At 35.2% G+C, this 18,728-nt stretch overlaps 3 protein-coding genes across 3 annotated transcripts; 1 reads left to right on the top strand and 2 right to left on the bottom strand.

The window, feature by feature from the left end:
* LOC104737959 (probable magnesium transporter NIPA9) lies at positions 1,548 to 6,383 on the top strand. Its single transcript, XM_019234468.1, has 13 exons — positions 1,548 to 1,629; positions 1,772 to 1,858; positions 2,158 to 2,279; positions 2,385 to 2,612; positions 3,503 to 3,606; positions 3,982 to 4,080; positions 4,160 to 4,289; positions 4,427 to 4,515; positions 4,755 to 4,811; positions 4,938 to 4,996; positions 5,214 to 5,334; positions 5,450 to 5,598; positions 5,883 to 6,383. The coding sequence occupies exons 1-13, from the start codon at positions 1,625 to 1,627 to the stop codon at positions 6,106 to 6,108; spliced, it is 1,476 nt and encodes a 491-aa protein (XP_019090013.1). The 5' UTR covers positions 1,548 to 1,624; the 3' UTR covers positions 6,109 to 6,383.
* Positions 7,983 to 10,051, bottom strand: LOC104735211 (cytokinin riboside 5'-monophosphate phosphoribohydrolase LOG8). The gene is made up of 7 exons (XM_010454957.2): positions 9,741 to 10,051; positions 9,253 to 9,350; positions 9,131 to 9,161; positions 8,804 to 8,903; positions 8,646 to 8,716; positions 8,418 to 8,561; positions 7,983 to 8,208 (listed from the first exon to the last, which is right to left on the bottom strand). The coding sequence occupies exons 1-7, from the start codon at positions 9,852 to 9,854 to the stop codon at positions 8,131 to 8,133; spliced, it is 636 nt and encodes a 211-aa protein (XP_010453259.1). The 5' UTR covers positions 9,855 to 10,051; the 3' UTR covers positions 7,983 to 8,130.
* Positions 15,733 to 16,695, bottom strand: LOC104737958. Its single transcript, XM_010458201.1, has one exon. The coding sequence runs from the start codon at positions 16,693 to 16,695 to the stop codon at positions 15,733 to 15,735; it is 963 nt and encodes a 320-aa protein (XP_010456503.1).

The raw sequence follows: 18,728 nt of genomic DNA, 5'->3' as shown, positions 1-18,728 counted from the left end.
AGACCAGTACTGCATAAGGCTAGACAAATCGCTTTATGGACTAAAACAAAGTGGTCGAATGTGGTATAACCGATTGAGTGAGTATTTAGCTAAGGAAAGCTATAAGAATGACCCAATCAGTCCATGTATATTCATAAAGAAGTTTGCAAACAAAGGATTTGTGATAATAGCAGTCTATGTGGATGATTTAAACATCTTTGGTACCTCTGGGGAAATCGCCCAAACTGTAGAATATCTCAAGAAAGAATTTGAGATGAAAGACCTAGGTAAGACAAAATTCTGTTTGGGATTGCAACTTGAGTACAGAAATAATGGGATCCTTGTGCATCAAAAGGCATACACAGAAAAGGTACTCAAGAGGTTTAAGATGGACCAAGCTCACCCATTGACTAGCCCAATGGTTGTTAGAAGCTTAGACTTGGATAAAGATCCATTTGGTCCAAAGAAGGCCAATGAAGAAGTTCTTGGACCTGAAATGCCTTACCTCAGTGCTATAGGAGCGTTAGTGTTCTTGGCTAGTCACACTAGACCGAACATATGTTTTGCCGTGAACCTCCTAGCAAGATATAGTTTTGTCCGACCATAAGGCACTGGAATGGTATTAAACACGTCATGCGTTACCTGCAAGGGACGGTAGATTTTGGTTTATTTTATACTAACCATAACAAAGATGGTTTAGTTGGTTTTGCTGATGAAGGTTATCTATCCGATCCACACAATGGCAAGTCACAAACAGGTTATGTGTTCACGCACGGTGGTACTGCGATCTCTTGGCGTTCCATGAAACAAACTCTTGTGGCCACATCGTCAAATCACGCGGAGATCCTAGCCATACATGAAGCCAGACGTGAGTGTGTTTGGTTGCGGTCCATGACTCATCATATTCGGACGGATAGCGGTTTAGAAGACAACAAGGGAGCAACCGTACTCTATGAAGACAATGCAGCCTGCATCGCACAGCTCAAGGAAGGTTACATCAAGGGAGATCGGACGAAGCACATACTGCCGAAGTTCTTCTTCACACATGAACTACAAAAGGCCGGAGAAGTTCAAGTGGTGCAAGTTCAGTCATGCGACAACTCAGCCGATCTCTTCACCAAGGCATTACCGACAACAACATTCAGGAAGCTCACGCACCAGATTGGAATGCGGAGGCTTAAGGACTTAGAATGATGCTTGGAACAGGGGGAGTAATGCGTGTTGTACTCTTTTTCCTTCACCAAGGTTTTGTCCCATTGGGTTTTCCTGGTAAGGTTTTAATGAGGCAGCATCCCCAAGCGCATTACAGAGATCCTCTTCCAGCACATGCACGGTTATGTCATCCAAGGGAGAGTGTTGTAAAACACTGGATGGTGGACTCCATAACCGGCCCATGTACGGTCCATCCGTGTACGGCCCATCAGTTCCTTGCCCATCGGCCTAACAGCCTATTCTATTTTCTATTCGGTTTATGGGCTTTAGCCCTTGTACTTTACTATATATATGTAACCTCATTCTATTATCAATAATAAGAACAAGAGATTTCGTCCCCTAAACTCTCTAGTTTACAACAGTTTTTTTCTTTCTCTCGTCTCTCTCCATCGGTTCACCATTCTCTCTGTTTCTGGGATGGGTGATTTCTTCAATGAGGTTAGTTTCGATTACTCATTCTACTAGTGTTTGTTGTTTTGATTCTTCTTATCGATTTGTTTTTTTTTTGTTATTGAAGTCAAATCTTCGATTTAGAATATTGAAAAGAAGATAGACTTCTGACTCTTCAAATTTGATTCAGACTTAGAACAACGTTGGTGTTGCTTTTGGAACTTCTTACCATCATCTTCACCCTAACCATGCAACTCTCCTCTAGGATCTTCTTCTTGTACGCTTCTTTCTCTCTTCTCTTCTCTTCTCTTCTCTGAGACTTGCTTTTTGTGTCTTGTTTTTGATCACTCGTTTTTGGATTAAATAACTATTGCCTTCACATCAATCATGGCTATCTTTGTAATCGTGAGGATTGATGAGCATAAGGGTACTTACTCCATTGTTCCTTTGCTTCTTGCTGGCCTTATTAGCATTTTATATTGGAGGTAACTCAAATTCCTTAAAACTCTCAACTGGTTTTAATGATACCATTTTGAAGTTAAGAGTAAGCTGACATGAGAGGCTGTAATATTACAGGTTTTTCGATGACCTTAAACCATATGCTTTAGTACAGTTTGTTCATTGCATTGCCATTCCCTTGATGTTTATTCTATTACCTCCAATGTATACACATTCTACGTATTGGCTTTGGGCTGCAGGTTGGTGCTAAGGGTTTATGTTGATATATATCTTCAGTTTGCTTTTGCAGTTATAGCTTTCTTACCTCTGGTTCTTATTCTAGATTCAATTGGCTGAAATTGTAGGATTTTATCTCTTAACCAAGGTGGAAGAAGCTGCTGATAAGCCTATATATAGCTGGACTCATCATATTATTAGTGGCCATTCTCTGAAGCATTTGTACGCTGCTATGGTCCATGTCTTCCTTACCCTCGTGCTTGCAAAAAAACCGTTCAAACTGAGAGGTACATTCTCATATATATATGAAATGACTGGGGATTGCAGATTCATATTCTTGACTCATGCATTCCATTGTTGGATGTTGTCACAGTTAAACACTTGTTGTTTCTGTTTATGTTTATGTAATGAGTTTAACTTGTTTGGTTTCATATATAATCACAATCGGTTAATGTTTCTTTGTTATGAATGAATTTAAGTGCTTCAGTTTTGTTTTTATGTATGAGTTTTAGTTTAATTTAACATGTTTGACTGATTTGTGTTTTACTTTGTATCCTTTCATGAGGTTTGGGGAGAAGAAGAATAAGACAAAGTTCTTAATCTAAATTTTTAGCAACTCTCAATGGACCAATAAAAATTTACAGCTTCTTAAGAAGTTCTTAATCTAACTTTCATCAAAATTAATAAGAAAATATGTGTTAAGCAACTTTGTTTAAGATTCTTTGATGGAGGTACTCTTACAGATTTTTTTCCCCAAAGCAAGTTCTCCATCAACTGTAGTAGCATCGTCTGCTTAAAATTTGTCCCTTTTTACTATGCAGAACCTGAGGTTTCATGATGCTTACATACAAGTATTTTTGTTTGAGAATGGAATGCTTAAGAGTACCCCATCACAACCAATTTCGAATATTACTCTCTTGTTAAAGTCATTTCAGTATCAACAACATGTTTCATTTTATTTTAACGGCTGAGGGCTGCAAATCGTTGTTTTGGTGCATAAATTACATAAGAAGCATGCTTAGCAACGTCTTGACGACGAACTTCGTTTAAATTGCGTTATCTAATCAAACTGAAAGTATATTCAAATACATCTTTGGCTTTGAAAATGCATATACTATAATGTTCCAGTACACATTATGTGTGAGATTGTAAGGTGTAGTGATAAAATTACCATTAGCATTTTTAACTATTGCAAAAACAACTAAAATAATTAATTTACTGAATAATACGAAACCTCATTTTGAAGGCAAGAATGAGGTTACGCTTGCGGCCACCGCCGGTAACAATATCGGCAAGGTTCTCCAGAAGAAAGGCACTATCATCCTCCCTCCTCTCTCCCTCAAGCTCAAGGTCTCTCCCTCTCTCTAATTTTCATATTTTTCTCTTTTGGATTTTGAATTGCATGCTGCTGCTTCTGCTGCTGGTTTGAGTCTGAATTTTCTATTTGATTGGACCGATCTCTTAAAAAAAAACTTAACCTAGCTTTCGCGAAATTTACTATCTGGGAAAATTCGATTTCGTGGTAGATACAAAACTCATTCGACGATTTGAATGTTGTTGTTTTCGAGTATACGAGAATTGGATCGGAGTCAAAATATTCTGATTCAAAACCAATTGCGGAGGCTCGATTTTTTTCATTGTTCCTTTGTGTTGAATTAGAGGAGAAGTGGTTGGACCAAAGCTTCTTACAATTGTATCTCAATAATATTATGAATTTGTTTTCAGGTAATAAGAGCCTATGCTGTTAACAAACCATGGGCACTAGGTTTTCTTATGGACATTGTTGGGGCTTTGTTGATGCTCAGAGCACTCTCGCTTGCCCCTGTAAGTAGTAGTTTTGAGATGTGTATGATATGATTAATTAAGTTAGGCGCCCTAATTGTCAAGCCTTCTTTGCTTTCAGGTTTCTGTTGTTCAACCTGTCTCGGGATGTGGACTTGCCATTCTTTCTGTCTTTTCTCATTTTTATTTGAAGGAAGTCATGAATGTTTTTGACTGGATTGGGATTACCGTTGCTGGCATTGGCACTATAGGTAACATCTTATCATTATTAATTCTTTTACTGTTGCTCACTATAAACTTGTTCTGCATACTGTAAGCTTTTAAAGATATTATGATAGTAGAGAGTATTACCTGTTCTAATATATTTAGGGTTTTGCATTCGCTGTAGGAGTTGGTGCTGGTGGTGAGGAGCAAGAAGCATCACTTATATCTGTCTTCCAGTTGCTCTGGCTAGCATTGGTTGTTGCCATCTTGTTTGTAGGTACCTTTCATCCATGGTATTTCATATTAACTCTATTATTGGCATCATCTCCTTTTTCTCTTATGTTGGCTCATGGCCTTTTCCTGACTTGTATATATCATTTCAAAGTCTGACCAATACAACCATTGTGTCTATATTTCTATTTTTTCATCTTTATCAGATAATATCTTTTAATAGGTTTGGTAATGGGATGACAATGTTTCTGATAACTTTTGTGTTGGATTTTGGGGACAAGGTACTACTGAATGCGTGGCTTCATATCTTCAAACGCCAGCGGAGGGAGCAGGAGCTGGTATTTTATCTTATTTAACCTTTTTGATTGCTTAGATTTTTGAGCTGTAAGATCTTGTATCACCTTTAATGTTATTGTCTTTTCATTTTTCCTACCAAATGCACTTATCCTAATTCTGGTTTGCAGGGGGAATATGAAGTAGTGGAAGAAATCATATATGGCCTGGAATCTGGGATTTTATTCGGGTACCTTCTAGGACCCTTTAACTATGTGACGAGCCTCCGACACTCATCGTTATCTCCCTTTATATCTATTAACATGTGCTTTTGAGTTTCGATATACATAAGGACCAATGTGCAGATTTTCCTGCAGGAACTTTTTCAAATATACTAGAACTATATATGAACTGTATTTATAGCTTGTTGCATAGCTGACAACAGTTTATCACTCATATGATCACAGGATGGCATCTGTAGTATCAAAGATGGGTTTTGTATTCGTGGAGCAGGGGTTTTCTGCAATGTTCATTCCTATGTGCATTTCAATTAGTATATGCTGTAGTGGAACAGGATTTTTCTATCAGGTACTTTTTCCATGCTAGTCCATTTCTACTTTCGAGTATAACATAAAGGACTCTATCTGTAGTCCTTTGTAGGTTGATCATGATTCTAGTCTTCTTTTTGTTTGTACTTTACCAGACTCGGGGACTAAAACATGGAAGAGCAATCGTAGTATCCACTTGTGCTGCTGTGGCATCAATTGTAACTGGTGTAGTTGCAGGAATGTTCGCTCTGGGTGAGAAATTACCCACTTCACCATCTGGACGGCTTTTACTTCTCTTAGGATGGTAAGCTCTACTCACCATTTTCTCAGTGTTAGTATGCTTGTTGGAACACATTCTATTAGCGTCATTAGAGATGAAACATCGTGTACACACAAAATAATTGCAAAAGATCCTATTGAAACACATTCTATCAGTCAATAGAGATGAAACATCGTAAACACACATAAAATTGCAAAAGATCTCTCCAAAATTTTTTTTCCTTCCATATAACATAATGTGCATGAACATAGTACCGGTTGCAGAACTAAGATTTTTAGTGATGGGAAACTCTTGAAAACTTTTTGCAGGTTACTTATCATGCTAGGTGTTGTATTACTCGTGACTTCATCACGGCTTATCAGACATCTTCCACGGTCATTCCGGCGTTCCAGTTCCAGACAAACCAGTTTAGAAAGAGGTTTCAACATAAGGCGGACAGCTTCTCACGTATCAAAGGATACTAACCCAAGTGCGGTTATCCAAACAGCAACATTACACCATCTCTTATCATCCCCATCAAAAGACAAAGACTAAAAGGGATTCAGAAACAATGAAGAATATTTGCTGGGTGGCGTGCATGTTACACAATTATTTCCCGAATATATGACTAAATATGTCAGATTTTCATATTTCGGGGTTTCATCTCATTGATATTCCAGTTGTTGGAACAGATTAATGGTCAAGAGTTTGAGATCAATTTATGACGTCACTTGGTATCTAAAATGTGAAATATGAGTTTCCCTTTGTGCAAACTGTGAATCTGGGATAAACGAACCAACTTGGTTCATGTTATTATTGTTATTTTTTTCTCAATTTTGCTTAAATGGCAGACATTTGAATGATCTCGTCAGTTTTGGTGCCGGTTAAGCCACTTGAATCAATCTGAAAAGACCATAGAAGACACATCATCTATTACGAACACACCTCACAATCTCACATTAAAGGCTTTGATGTCGATCAATCGTTCTCGTCCAATTAAGAGCTAAGTGGAAATTTTGCTCAAATTTTAATTCGGTATATATTTGAATTTTTTTGATTAGTTTTTTAGTTTGTTCTTCCATAGTCCTTCTCTTGCACGTAATAAATAATATCTTGAGAAAAAAAAACTCAAAGATATGGGATGTGCAAGTCGGTTGTTGGTACAGGAAGTGAAAAAGACTGGTTAACCAAATTGTAGGGGAAAAGATGGGAAGAAAGTGAGATACATAATGCAAGAGAGATACAAACATCAACTACAATTAGGTTGGGGCTTAACCTATATTGGTACCAAATCAGGACATGCATCAAAACTGAGGGAGACAAGTATGTTTGACAATGAAGTGACACATTCACAATTTACTATCTTAGTATATTTTTACCATCTCCTTTGTTTTAAATATCTTCTTCTTTTTTTCTTTGTCCTTCAAGGGTCCCAATCCCCACACCCCAATTCAGCTTTTCTTGGTCCCCTTAAACGCAAGTGTGACTTGTAAACGATAAAGTTTCAAGATGTTCATAATTAGAAATATTAAAATCATTTTAGCAAAACACAGAAGATGCAACGAAATTAGAAGTAGACCTTCGAACCCATGTGTGCGACAGTGCGAGATTCAAACATAAATTTAATTGAGGTTGGACTACACATAGCATTATGTGAAGACAACTACAAACTATGTAAATAAATATTATTTGATAGGCTATAAACCAATATTTAGAGAAAAGTCAAACACTATGCAATTTTAATGCAAAATTTTGAGAAATAATTTTTATACAGAGTTGCAAAAAAAACATAATTTTGAGATAAACAGCCGTTTAATATAATATTGCAAATTGGTGGTAGAACTAGAAGTGATATCTTCTTGCGGATTTCGTTGTACTCATTAGCTATTTAAATAGTGGTAAAGAATAAATCAAACTTTGACCGAATCTATGGTAAAACACTAAAACCTCAAATCACCATAATAAAAAACACGTTCAGAAATCATCTTTTATTACCATGAAGGTCATCATCAACACCTTTAAACTAGTCAATGACCTAATCAAGATGATCCAACGTAGAAAGGGAGAGAGAGAAGAACTGACGCAACAAAATAAATAAGAGGAAGATATATCCAATCAATCCCCACCACAAAAGGCACTTGGCAAGAAAGAAGAAACCCATCCATGCCCAACTTGGTTGCACACATCATTCACATTTTGTGCTTTTCTATTGAAGCCATCGAATGAAACAAACCTAAGGGACCACACTCCTATCTTAATGGACATTCACTATGACACGACACTTGTGGGACTTTTCTGCATCACCCACAATCAAAAAGATTCCTCCTTTCTTTCTTTGGGGGTTACCAAAAATATTTTAACATAACAACCAAAATGTTTTGTTTTGGTTCTTTACCCAAAATACCAAACTTAAACTAACATAATCAGCATTCAGCAACATTTTCATATTGGGGACCCAATGTGCTGTTTCATATTGCAACAAGATTTGAGTTTTTCTTATACACATTGTGGATTCTGCAAATAAATTAGAGACTAAACTTGAAATGAAAGTAGCATATGCTAACAATAATAGTGCTTTTATTGCTGCTTGTTTTCTTGTTCTTCGGCTTTCCAGCTTTCGTGCGATGCAACATGCTTGTGCGAAGGAGTATATTCCTGACAAGAGTATGCGTAAGTTTCAGAAACAATATTGGTGGACTCTGCAGTTTAAACATACTCCTACCAAGACTATGTTTTACACTATGATACCAAAAATGTCTAGCATCAAGGAGATTGTGTTCACTATGAGATAACCAATAATTTCTTCTCTATAAGATAGAAGAACCTCATAACAAGAAGAAAAAGGGAAGGCCAAGTTAATGTACCTCCATCTTCTCGATAAGCTCTTTGGCTGTTGGAGCAGAAACCACAATATTACGTGCACCGGGATTGATAAAACCTTCTTCGACACCAGTGTCAAATAAAGCAAGCAAATTGTTATAGTATCCATCAACATTCAATAGACCAACCTGCAGAAATAATTTTTAAACGAATCAGCAGAAGTATAAGTACCCTACTGCTTCGACGACCGAGCAAAGGACATGTTAAAATACCGTCTTCTTATGGATACCAAGTTGTGACCATGTTATCATCTCCAGCAACTCCTCCATTGTTCCGTAACCTCCTGTAACGATATAACTCGTGATTATCAAGACCAAAACTTTCAATTTTAGAACTTGCTAGAATTAAGTAGTAAAAGACATTTTCTCACCAGGGAGTGCAATGAAGGCCTCAGCTTCTTGTGCCATTGCAGCCTTTCGCTCGTGCATGTCAGCAACAACTCTTACATCTCCCACAGTCTCACCAGATATCTGATGAAATCCAAGTCATGAGATTGGGGTGAAAAAGGTCTCACAATCCTCATATTTAACTAGAAACAAAAATCAACAACATTGTGTCTCTCCTGATCTTAAATCATATGAACGCAGACAAGAACCAAGTGCTAGTATTGCAAACAAATGTGTACATGATTCATCATTAGATAGAACTTCAAAACTCCAGCCAATTTTGGTACTTCCTATGGGAAAAAGGTACATACCTCAATAGGCATCAAAGCTTTGGGAATGATCCTGCAATCACAAGAGAATCCAATCAGAGAAGTTTGGAAATGAAGGAGATTGAAAGAGTTGTAAAGCCTGTTCGAAGACTCTTAAAACTAACCCGAGTACATGGAAACCACCTTCATAGACTCTCCTGGATATCAAACCCATCAAGCCAACACTTCCTCCACCATAAACCAAGTCTATCTTCCTCTTCACCTACAAAGTTCCAACAATTCCAAAATCCAATCACACAACGAAGACAAATACAATCAGAAAACAGAGGAAGAAGACTCATTTTCAAAAACTCGAGGAAATGTCACAGCTTTTCAAATGACAACAAGAGTCAACAAACAAGGATTAACAGCCCAAAACTCACAAGAGCTAACAATAGAACCAAGCACAAGCTAAAATCAACCAAACCCATTGTGGAAAAGTCATCTGAATGAACAAGTTAACTAAAAAGTTCGTATTTTGACATTCAAAAACCAAGTAAAATCTGCCCTGTTACAACAAAGTATTGATTTTTAAGAAAAGTTCATACTTTTTAAATCACACAAGCCAAAAATATAAGCAATCAAAAGAAAAAGAAGAAGAGAGAGAGCAAACGAGTTCATTGCCGAGTTCGATAGCAGCATCACTGAAAACTTCTCTGTGACCAGAGTGGCTTCCGCAAAAGACACAAATTTTTCTGAATCTGCTTCGCTGCTGATTATCTTCCATTATAATGGTATTCCCCAAGTCGTTATGTATAACAAAACAAAAAACAAAAAAAATCAAGGGAAGAAGAAGAAGCAAGAGGAGGAGGGGGGAAGGCAAAACAAAAACAAGACTGAAACCTTTGTTTGTGTTGATATATATTAATATAAAGGGGAAGATACAAGAAATATCCGAAATTGAGAAATCTTATTTTGGATTGGAAGAAATCGGTAGAGAGAGAGTGCCTTTTTATTTAAATAACTTTTTTTTAGGCTACAAATGATAATAAATAAATTAATGTAGCGGATAATGATATGATATTGGAGGTAAAATATAAGTTGATTATCCACTGAGTTAATTAGCAAAATATTTAAATTAATAGTATAACATTAGTTGTTTTAGGTTAATTTAGCGTATTTACATGTTTTTCCCCTTTATGAGACCAAAATTCAAATGATTATGTTTGTACACTCCATAAATCCATATGTTATTTTAATATTAACTTTTAAAAAATAGTTTTTTATTTGTTTCAAAAAGATGCCTAATGAAAGATTTGTGTTTGACAAAAAAAAAATGAAAGATTTATATGTTTCGGTTTCTGTTCAGATATACATTTACCGTCGTCCATTATCAATTAAATTTAATAAAATTTAAATATTAACTAATTGATAAGTTTGATTAAAATTGCATTACTATGTACTACTAACTATTTATGTTATGGAGAGTGTTTTTTTTTGTTTGCTTTACAAAAGATACTACCTCCATTTTTTTTTATATGATAATTTCAGAGTTGGACACACAAATTAAGAAATCAATTAATTTTTGTTTTTTGTTTTTTTTTAAACATCATTTAGTATCTATTTACATACAATTCAACCAATAAAAAAAACAATCTGCATAATATAAATTATTAGCTTTAAAACAGTCTGAATCATTTACCAGCTTCTTAGCATTCTTACCAAGAGTTTGTTGTATCATGGTTCTTTAAAACATCGTTAAAATAGTCTTGGATATCTACAACAATATTATAGTATAATACATGTCTTCAACACCATTGACCTGGGAAATTTTTGTATACAACACTGAATGCACGCACCTATATTAAGGATGTTTGACTTTGCGGTTGGAGCCTGGCATGTAATCTTTTATTATTATTATTATTCGAACAATCGTTTTTTTTTGTTCAAAACATATAGATTCATTCATTCAAACCAAACCACATACAAGAGAGGGGGTAAAGCCAAGGTATAAAAAGTTACAAAGAAGGACTTTCCCCAAAGCCTTAAATAGAAAGGTAGAAACATAAGACATCAAGTAGTAGTCCATGAGAGCTGTGATACAAAAGCCTAAAGGCAGTTTGGAACATGTGAGGTCACGGTTACTTGAATGTATATCTTCGAGGGACTCGATAGATGAAACGTTTGTCATGGTCATTAGACTCTTTGACGTTGAAGAAAGGTTCATATCCAAGGGTCTCCGAGAGAGAGCTTTGTCAATGGTTTGAGCACGGTTGATGGTGTTCAGGTTGAGGATAATACGAGGGTTGGTTACGGTTGTTGTAGCAGGTGTGGGACACTTGAAAGATTTGTGGTAACCCCAACTCCATTGGTTTGGGATCATAATGCCACTAGTCTTCAAGTGTTTAGGCGGAGACTTCAAAAAGTGGATACATTGCATTTTATAGGTCACTATAAGAATACGAGATGATGAAAGAGGGGACATGAAGAACCATCGGTAATCACAGCGCCAAGAGGTCTGGATCATAATGCCGATTTCATTCATACTTCTACCCTCAAGAGAGAATCATTATGTAAATCTAACAATAGGTTGCCTACAATAATCCTTAGCCAAACTAGCAGCAATGATGGTTTATGTTCCTAAAGCAGTCTTCGAACAATTGGTTCCATAAACTCACACACATAATAATAACTAGAGTGGGAGGGATTAGAATTCCGCTCAAACCTGGAGAAGATCGATTACGACATCATTTGGTAATGGGCTCAAGAACCTTAACGGGCCGAGAAGGATTGGGCCCAACAGCGGAAAACCTAGTTCCACCGTTGGGGGCATAGAAGGGTTCACGCAACGGCTGGGTTGATCGGATGTATGATTCAGCGGCTCGAGCATCTCCGGTGAAAGAAAGGAGGGTGGTAGGGGGTGTACAGCGGGGCTAGAGGCATCAGAAGGGGACCCTAAGAGCTTAAAGTCTCTGGTGCTGGAACTCGTTACCAAGAGAAGGATACCGTCGTGCGTCGGCGACAACTCCACCAGGCGAGGCGCATCTGATGGACTTAGCGGATCTACTCCTGCCATCAGAGAAGACCTGGTTGAAGATCTCCTCTTGGCGAGTCCGAAAGCCAGATCTGACAAGAGTTGGGTCTTCAGATAGCATCTCCCAGAAAGAGGATGGAAGCGGTAAGGAGAGTGGAAGCTCCGGCCAGCAGCTGTCCTCTTTGGATTGCAGATCGGCTAAGGAAGGCAAGTGGGTGGACAAAAGGGGAACAAAAGCGTAAGCGAAAAAAGCAAAGGAACTAAAAGACGAAAGCGAAGATCAGGAGGAGAGAGTCAGGTTAAGTCCCGACGCCGGCAAAGATTTTCTTCGCCGGCGTTGGAGGAAAGTGTGAGTGAAGTTTCCTTGATTATCGTGTCTGGGAGAGAAAAATGAGTTTTTACTCACTGAGTAATTGGATAGAGTTCGAACAATCGTTCAAACGCACATATTAAAACAACATCATTTTTATGCACAAGTGGATTCTAAGTCAGATTAGTATAACAACAGAGTTACTAATTAATCATGTTTTTATGTACATTAGCACAAAATCATAAATCTATATATGAAATTCAATTTTTTAAAAATACTTCAATTAATACTTCAATATATATGAATCGAACATACTGGAATTATCCAAGTATTTCTAGGTACGAAAAAGCCCAATTTCTATATACATGACCATATCTTTATTTATAATATATAAAATTCGACTAAAATTTCTTAGGGATTTCAAAAAAAAAAGAAACGTAACATGAATGATTCATTCTATTGCAATTATTCCATTATTTGCACTCTTGAAGCAAATTATAAATTTTTGATGATGATGTTACGTAGAAAAAGACATTAACTTTAAAATAGTATATATTTTCTCTTCCAAGACAATTTGAAAAGTAAGACTATTATTAGTGGTAGTTGCTCAAACCCTTACTCAACTAAATTTTTTTTATTAAAAATTAATAAAATAATATAAAAAGGGGAGAGAAACACAAAGAACCGTTCTCAAAATTCTTCCGGTAGAAATGTTTCTCAGCTTAATTTTACACATGTCATTTTTTAATTAGATTACACAATAAAATATTAATTTTCTTTTTAAGTAACGGAGAAAGCAACGCTTCTAATGATGCTCTAATGTTCCCAACATGGCGTACCCAATATTGATTGTCCTCTCTGTACCTGTGTTCCGCTCGATTGAGCCTTAATTATTTCCAGTGTTCAAGAAAGCGGTCTAGGCGGCCGTCTAGGCGCCGTCTAGACGCTAGGCGCTCAGCAGACGCCTAGATGACCGCCTAATCCGCTTAAAATTACATACATTTTATTTTAATATTTATTTTTGATTTTTAAATTACATATAATTAAATTATTATGTTTTATATCTATATACGTAATTATAAACATTTATATGTTGTTAATATAACTTAAATAAATGTATTTTTCTTACTGTTGTTTATAATTTTTTTATTTTTATAACATATATTTTAATATAATTATATATATATAATGTTTTATGTTGTAAACGCCTAAACCGCCTAAAAACCGTCTAGGCCCCGACTAAGCGTTCTAGACGCTAGGCGTTGGGTCACCGCCTAGATACCGTATAGCGCTTTCTTGAACACTAATTATTTCTAAGCTAAAAAAAAGTCAGCACTTTATGACATACATATACTCTGCTTCTTCTTAAGTTTTCTTTTAAGAAAACGAGATTAAAGTTCTTAGAGCTTACTTATATAGCTATGAGCTGATGACTGATGAACAACGGATCGCTCAATCATAATGGTCATATCCGTCTCAATAGACTAACACGTAGAAAGCATCATTTGTAAAGATCTAATAATAATAAAATCAATATGGCAACGATATGATCTAAACAATCAAGTTAATATCATTTTTTCTTTGTACACCAAATTCGTTTTCCAAAACATACTAGATTTTAACTTTGCGGTACACTGCGTGCATATAATTTTTATTATTATTTATATTTTATATTTTACTTGTTTGTTAAATATTGGATGTTTTCTAAATAGAAAAATAACTAATTTTCTCCACCGTTTGTGCAGCTGAATGTTTATATTAATTTTTTAACTCGTAACATACTTCATGATCATTTGTTTGTTATATTTAGTTTGTTTTGTTTTGTGTTTGAGATTCTATTTTGATTTTTAATTATTATAACAAAAGATAAAAAATCTAAATACATAATAAGTCATTTATACGCTATGATTAAGTCACATTTTTCCTAATGATTTTAAACAATAATCACAAGTCACCTAGCCAATAATAATATGCCACATAGATTATTGTTTTCGATTTCTTAAAAAATAATTGGGAAAAGAAATAAAAAGCAGTTTAATTTCCTCCCATTAGAACGATGAAAGAAAAATGGGTTTCATACTTTCATTGAACCACGATCTCCACCTCCTTCTCATAAACTAACTGCTGGGAAATAACTTAAATGCACACTTTTCGTTAACTATTTGTTGATTAACTTACTTAAATAACTTAAATGCACACTCTTCCGCACTTTTCACTTATCCAAAAATAAATAGCTTCTTTCTTTTTTTTTTCTACTGAAACACGAATCATCTCCATGAATTCTAAAATGCTGGCACCGATCTTCACGATCAAACTATATCGTTATTCATTCATTGTCTACATCGATCCTTTGATTTTTTATCACCAAATCATTTTGTCAAACTTCTTGCAAATGATCAACTCGATATGGCCATAGAGTACTTTGAAGTTGCGTCGGTTAAGAGACCGATACTGTGTAGATCTTGACGCATGGTTTTCAGAAATTCTTCGTTATCCATGGCGGCACAGTAAGAGACTTCTTCTGAATTTTTTTAGTAAATTATGGGTTAGTGATGCTAATGATTAATTTGATGGTTTTTTCACTTTGATGATTTTTTTTTTTTAATTAGCAGTACTAGATCTTTCAATAACATTGAAGGGCCAAACGCTGAAAATACTGTCCCTCATTGATGAATCAAAAAGAGTGGGGATCATGAAGAGATTGAGGAAGCAAATTGAAGAATTAGAATAACCTAGAAGAGTCTAAACCCTTGTGCTACCCATGTGTCCACTAAAAAAAGGTCATAAACCCTTAGTCCATTTTTTTTTTTTTTTGAAAAAAAAACTTAGTTCATTTCATACGTTTACAAATACAGTAATGCAATATGTTGTCATTTAAGCCTTTTTTTTTTTGAAAAAAGGTATATGTTGTCATTTATATTTTTATAATTTTGTTGAGTGTTTGATGAATTCATCTTATATATGTGATATTATTACATATTATATCTTGAATCATTTTATTTACATATTATAAACTGAATCATTTTATGTGATATTTTATTATATTTTTTTTTATAATATCGTGACAAGTATCAAACTATCAATTCAAAATAATTTGTAATTTCTAACCATTTTCCTTTTCTTAGTAAGTAATTTTAAAATTTTTAACCATATAAAAAAATAGTAATATTTTAACCAAATTAGAAAATAAATTCCCGTACAAAGTACGAGTTAATACTAGTATTCTAATATTAGTAGTGTTGACAAATAATAAAATGAAGATTTAACTCGTGTTAACTCAAATTTAATAATATTTTTTTTTTCCAACCAAACATTAATAAATTAAAATAAGACTCCAAGATTGGTTGACCAAACAGGAGGAAAAGAGTTTACAAAAGATGATTCAGAGATTAGAGATCTTGAAGATCGAGCAAGACAATCCGCCCTTACGTTGACCTCTCGTGGTATCCTGAATAGGGTGAAGGAAGGGTAAGAAGTACGGAGCAAAGCAAAGTCCTCCAGCAAATTCGAGAAAGCGGGCCAATCGTCCGGCGTCTGCACCATCGCAACTAACTTTGCACAGTCCGTCTCGAAAGTCTGGCAACCAACTCCCGCCTCCAGTAAGGAAGCCATAGCCCAGATCAGTGCTTGTAATTCCGCATGTAAGGGAGTAAGGCTTCTTCGTTGACTCCATGCTCCCAAAAGAAGCGTTGTATCTTCTCCACTACAGCACCACCAGCCCAGACCCTGAAAAGGATTCGTACATTTCCAAGAGCCATCAACCAGACAACGGGGAAAGGGACCTCTCTCCTCCATTGAAGGCGGAGACTCCAGATAATGCGCCGAGTAAGATTTGACCTCCTCCCACAATAATTTATCATTAGCCGCTTGATTCAAGATTTCCGTTGGCTCTAACTCGATATCTTGGAAAACTTTTTTGTTCCTATCTTTCCAAATCGACCATATAATCCAGGGAAGACGAAGGGCTATATCTGGAACCCCAGATTGTGAAGAAGCCCGCCAGAATATGAAATCTAAATTCGCATAGATCGAGTCATATGGAAAACCTCCCTGATCTAGCACCACTGGAGACATCTCCCAAATACGTCTTGACCGAGGACATCCAAACAGCGCATGATTTATAGTCTCGACTGCAGCATCACACCTCTTACACAAAGCATCACACCGGACACCCCAAAACGCAAGTCGTTCTAACACAGAAAGAGTACCCAACCCAATCTGCCAGAAAAAATGTTGAATCCTCGAGGGAACATCCAACTTCCAAGACTTTATTAATTCCAACATCTCCTTTTTATAACTCATTTACTATATAACCATATTATATAGTATTTTTAAAAAAATAATTTTACGTATTCGTAATATTTTAAAATTTTATTAAGTTTATAGATATTAATTATAATATTTAAATAAATGTGAATCAAAGTTCTTTTTATATTAAAAATCAAAAAGCTCACAGGTTTTAGAAAACAAAATAGGAATCAAATTGTTGTTTTCATTGTTTGCAAATGATTCAGATATATCTTTAATATACAATAGAAAATGTGGTTAAATATATCATAGTTTCGGTTTCCATGTTGATTATGCTGTATTTTTTAGTTAGAATGGTATGTAAAAATTTTAAGAAACAAAATTTGCAATAATGCTATTTTTGGGAATTGTTTAGAGAGTAATTTTGTAAATAAGTATAAATAAAAGGGTAGAATCCAAAATGTATTTAAAGACTGTATAGACAAAATCGTAATAATTAAAAAAACAAAATCGTAAATTGAAATTTACTTTACATAATTTATTAAAGTTCATTTGTTGCCAATAATTAAAAAAGAAAAGACAAATTGGGAGGTAGAGACAAACGGGCTTTGGCTCAACTTCATCGAATATCCCAAAAAAATGCGGATGATTTCTCACTGTTCCATCGATCAGGTAAGGGAACATAGCTGGACCAGTCCATCTCAATGTTTGTTTTTTTCTGACTTACGTGACCGAAGACATCACACGGGAAGGAAATCAAACTCGTTGCAATGGTCTTAGAACACTGTCGCCAAACTCAACTCTGGCCAATTCTTTTGAGACCAAAACCCTGATGATCCTTGATCTGCCTTTCAACCAAACCCAACCTTCTGTCAACCTCCAACAACTCTATGAAGACCTGCAAATGTGTTCTCCCAGCCTCGCTTAGGTTGTGGATGGAACATCACTCCCGGATTGAATCGCTACAATGGTATATACCGGTTGTCATTACCTTCTTCAAATTGTGGTCTGTTTCTTTTATTCTGTGTTAAGCGGTTACAAATATGTGTGGAATATTTGAAGATTCACGTTCACATTAACTTTTTAATTAATACTATAGGAGTTTTCTAACCACAATCTTATAACAAAACAAAACGTTGATGAGAACGGTAACTCTTATGTAACTTAAAAAAGAGCCATCTAAGATGTATATATATACAACAAACTCAAAACAATGAGTAGCAAACGCATATTGAAAGAACGGTAACTTCAAAAGAAAATGAAGATATTTCTCATTTTTCCAACCATTGTTTCAACATGTAAGTTTATTCTAGGTTACGTACTTTAAATATGTTAAAAATAATTCTTATAATATATTGATTACACTATTCAATTTTAATAGTATATTGTCTGTACACTATTCAATTTTTTACAGGTGTAAGCGAATTCTAATTCTTCAAATGAGAAATTTATTTCTTCCAATATGGTAGAGAGTCCTCAAACTGAATTTGAGGTGAAGAATAAAGTGGCTTCATATACGACACACATTTGAGGTTACCTGAAGACTATATTAGTCGACGACAGTTTTGTTATAGATGTGCTGTTCATTGTTATAGAATGAACCAAATTATCCAACATTGTACTAATAAGGTCTGTCTTTGTTCACCTACGAGTCTGAGTCCTCAAATTGAACCTGAGGTTAAGAATGAAGCGGTTTCATACTGGTGGATCCCCCTACCGAAACTCCAAGACAATTTTTTTATAATTGTCTTCGTCGTTGTTTAAGAAAGAACAAAAATCTCCTTACTTGTAAGAATTATAATTGTCTTTGTTCTGACTAACCCTTGTAATTTTTCTTTACCGATTTATATAATAAAGAATTTGATATTACATTATAATATTAGGTTTTACCCGTGGTACATCACGGTCTATTATTTTGTTGATATGATACTGCAATGGTTTAGAGGTGCTTGTAGTCGATGGTGAATTGCATATATATATATATATATATATATATATATATATATATATATATATATATATATATATATATATATATATATATATATATATATATATATATATATATA

This window comes from Camelina sativa, chromosome 13, assembly GCF_000633955.1.
Source record: "Camelina sativa cultivar DH55 chromosome 13, Cs, whole genome shotgun sequence".
In the NCBI taxonomy this organism is placed as follows: Eukaryota; Viridiplantae; Streptophyta; class Magnoliopsida; order Brassicales; family Brassicaceae; genus Camelina; species Camelina sativa.
Note: the sequence above shows the minus strand (reverse complement) of the source record. Positions and strands in the feature narration are given on the sequence as shown.

Excerpts from the sequence above, each read along its gene's own strand:
- LOC104737959 (XM_019234468.1), top strand. Across the intron at positions 1,859-2,157 it reads TCCTCTAGGATCTTCTTCTT|GTTTTTCGATGACCTTAAAC; the intron begins GTACGCTTCTTT and ends GTAATATTACAG. Across the intron at positions 4,516-4,754 it reads TGGTTGTTGCCATCTTGTTT|GTACTACTGAATGCGTGGCT; the intron begins GTAGGTACCTTT and ends TTTGGGGACAAG.
- LOC104735211 (XM_010454957.2), bottom strand. The coding sequence starts at position 9,854 with ATGGAAGATAATCAGCAGCGAAGCAGATTCAGAAAAATTTGTGTCTTT. Across the intron at positions 8,904-9,130 it reads AAGCTTTGATGCCTATTGAG|ATATCTGGTGAGACTGTGGG; the intron begins GTATGTACCTTT and ends GGATTTCATCAG. Across the intron at positions 8,717-8,803 it reads GGCCTTCATTGCACTCCCTG|GAGGTTACGGAACAATGGAG; the intron begins GTGAGAAAATGT and ends ATATCGTTACAG.
- LOC104737958 (XM_010458201.1), bottom strand. The coding sequence starts at position 16,695 with ATGTTGGAATTAATAAAGTCTTGGAAGTTGGATGTTCCCTCGAGGATT.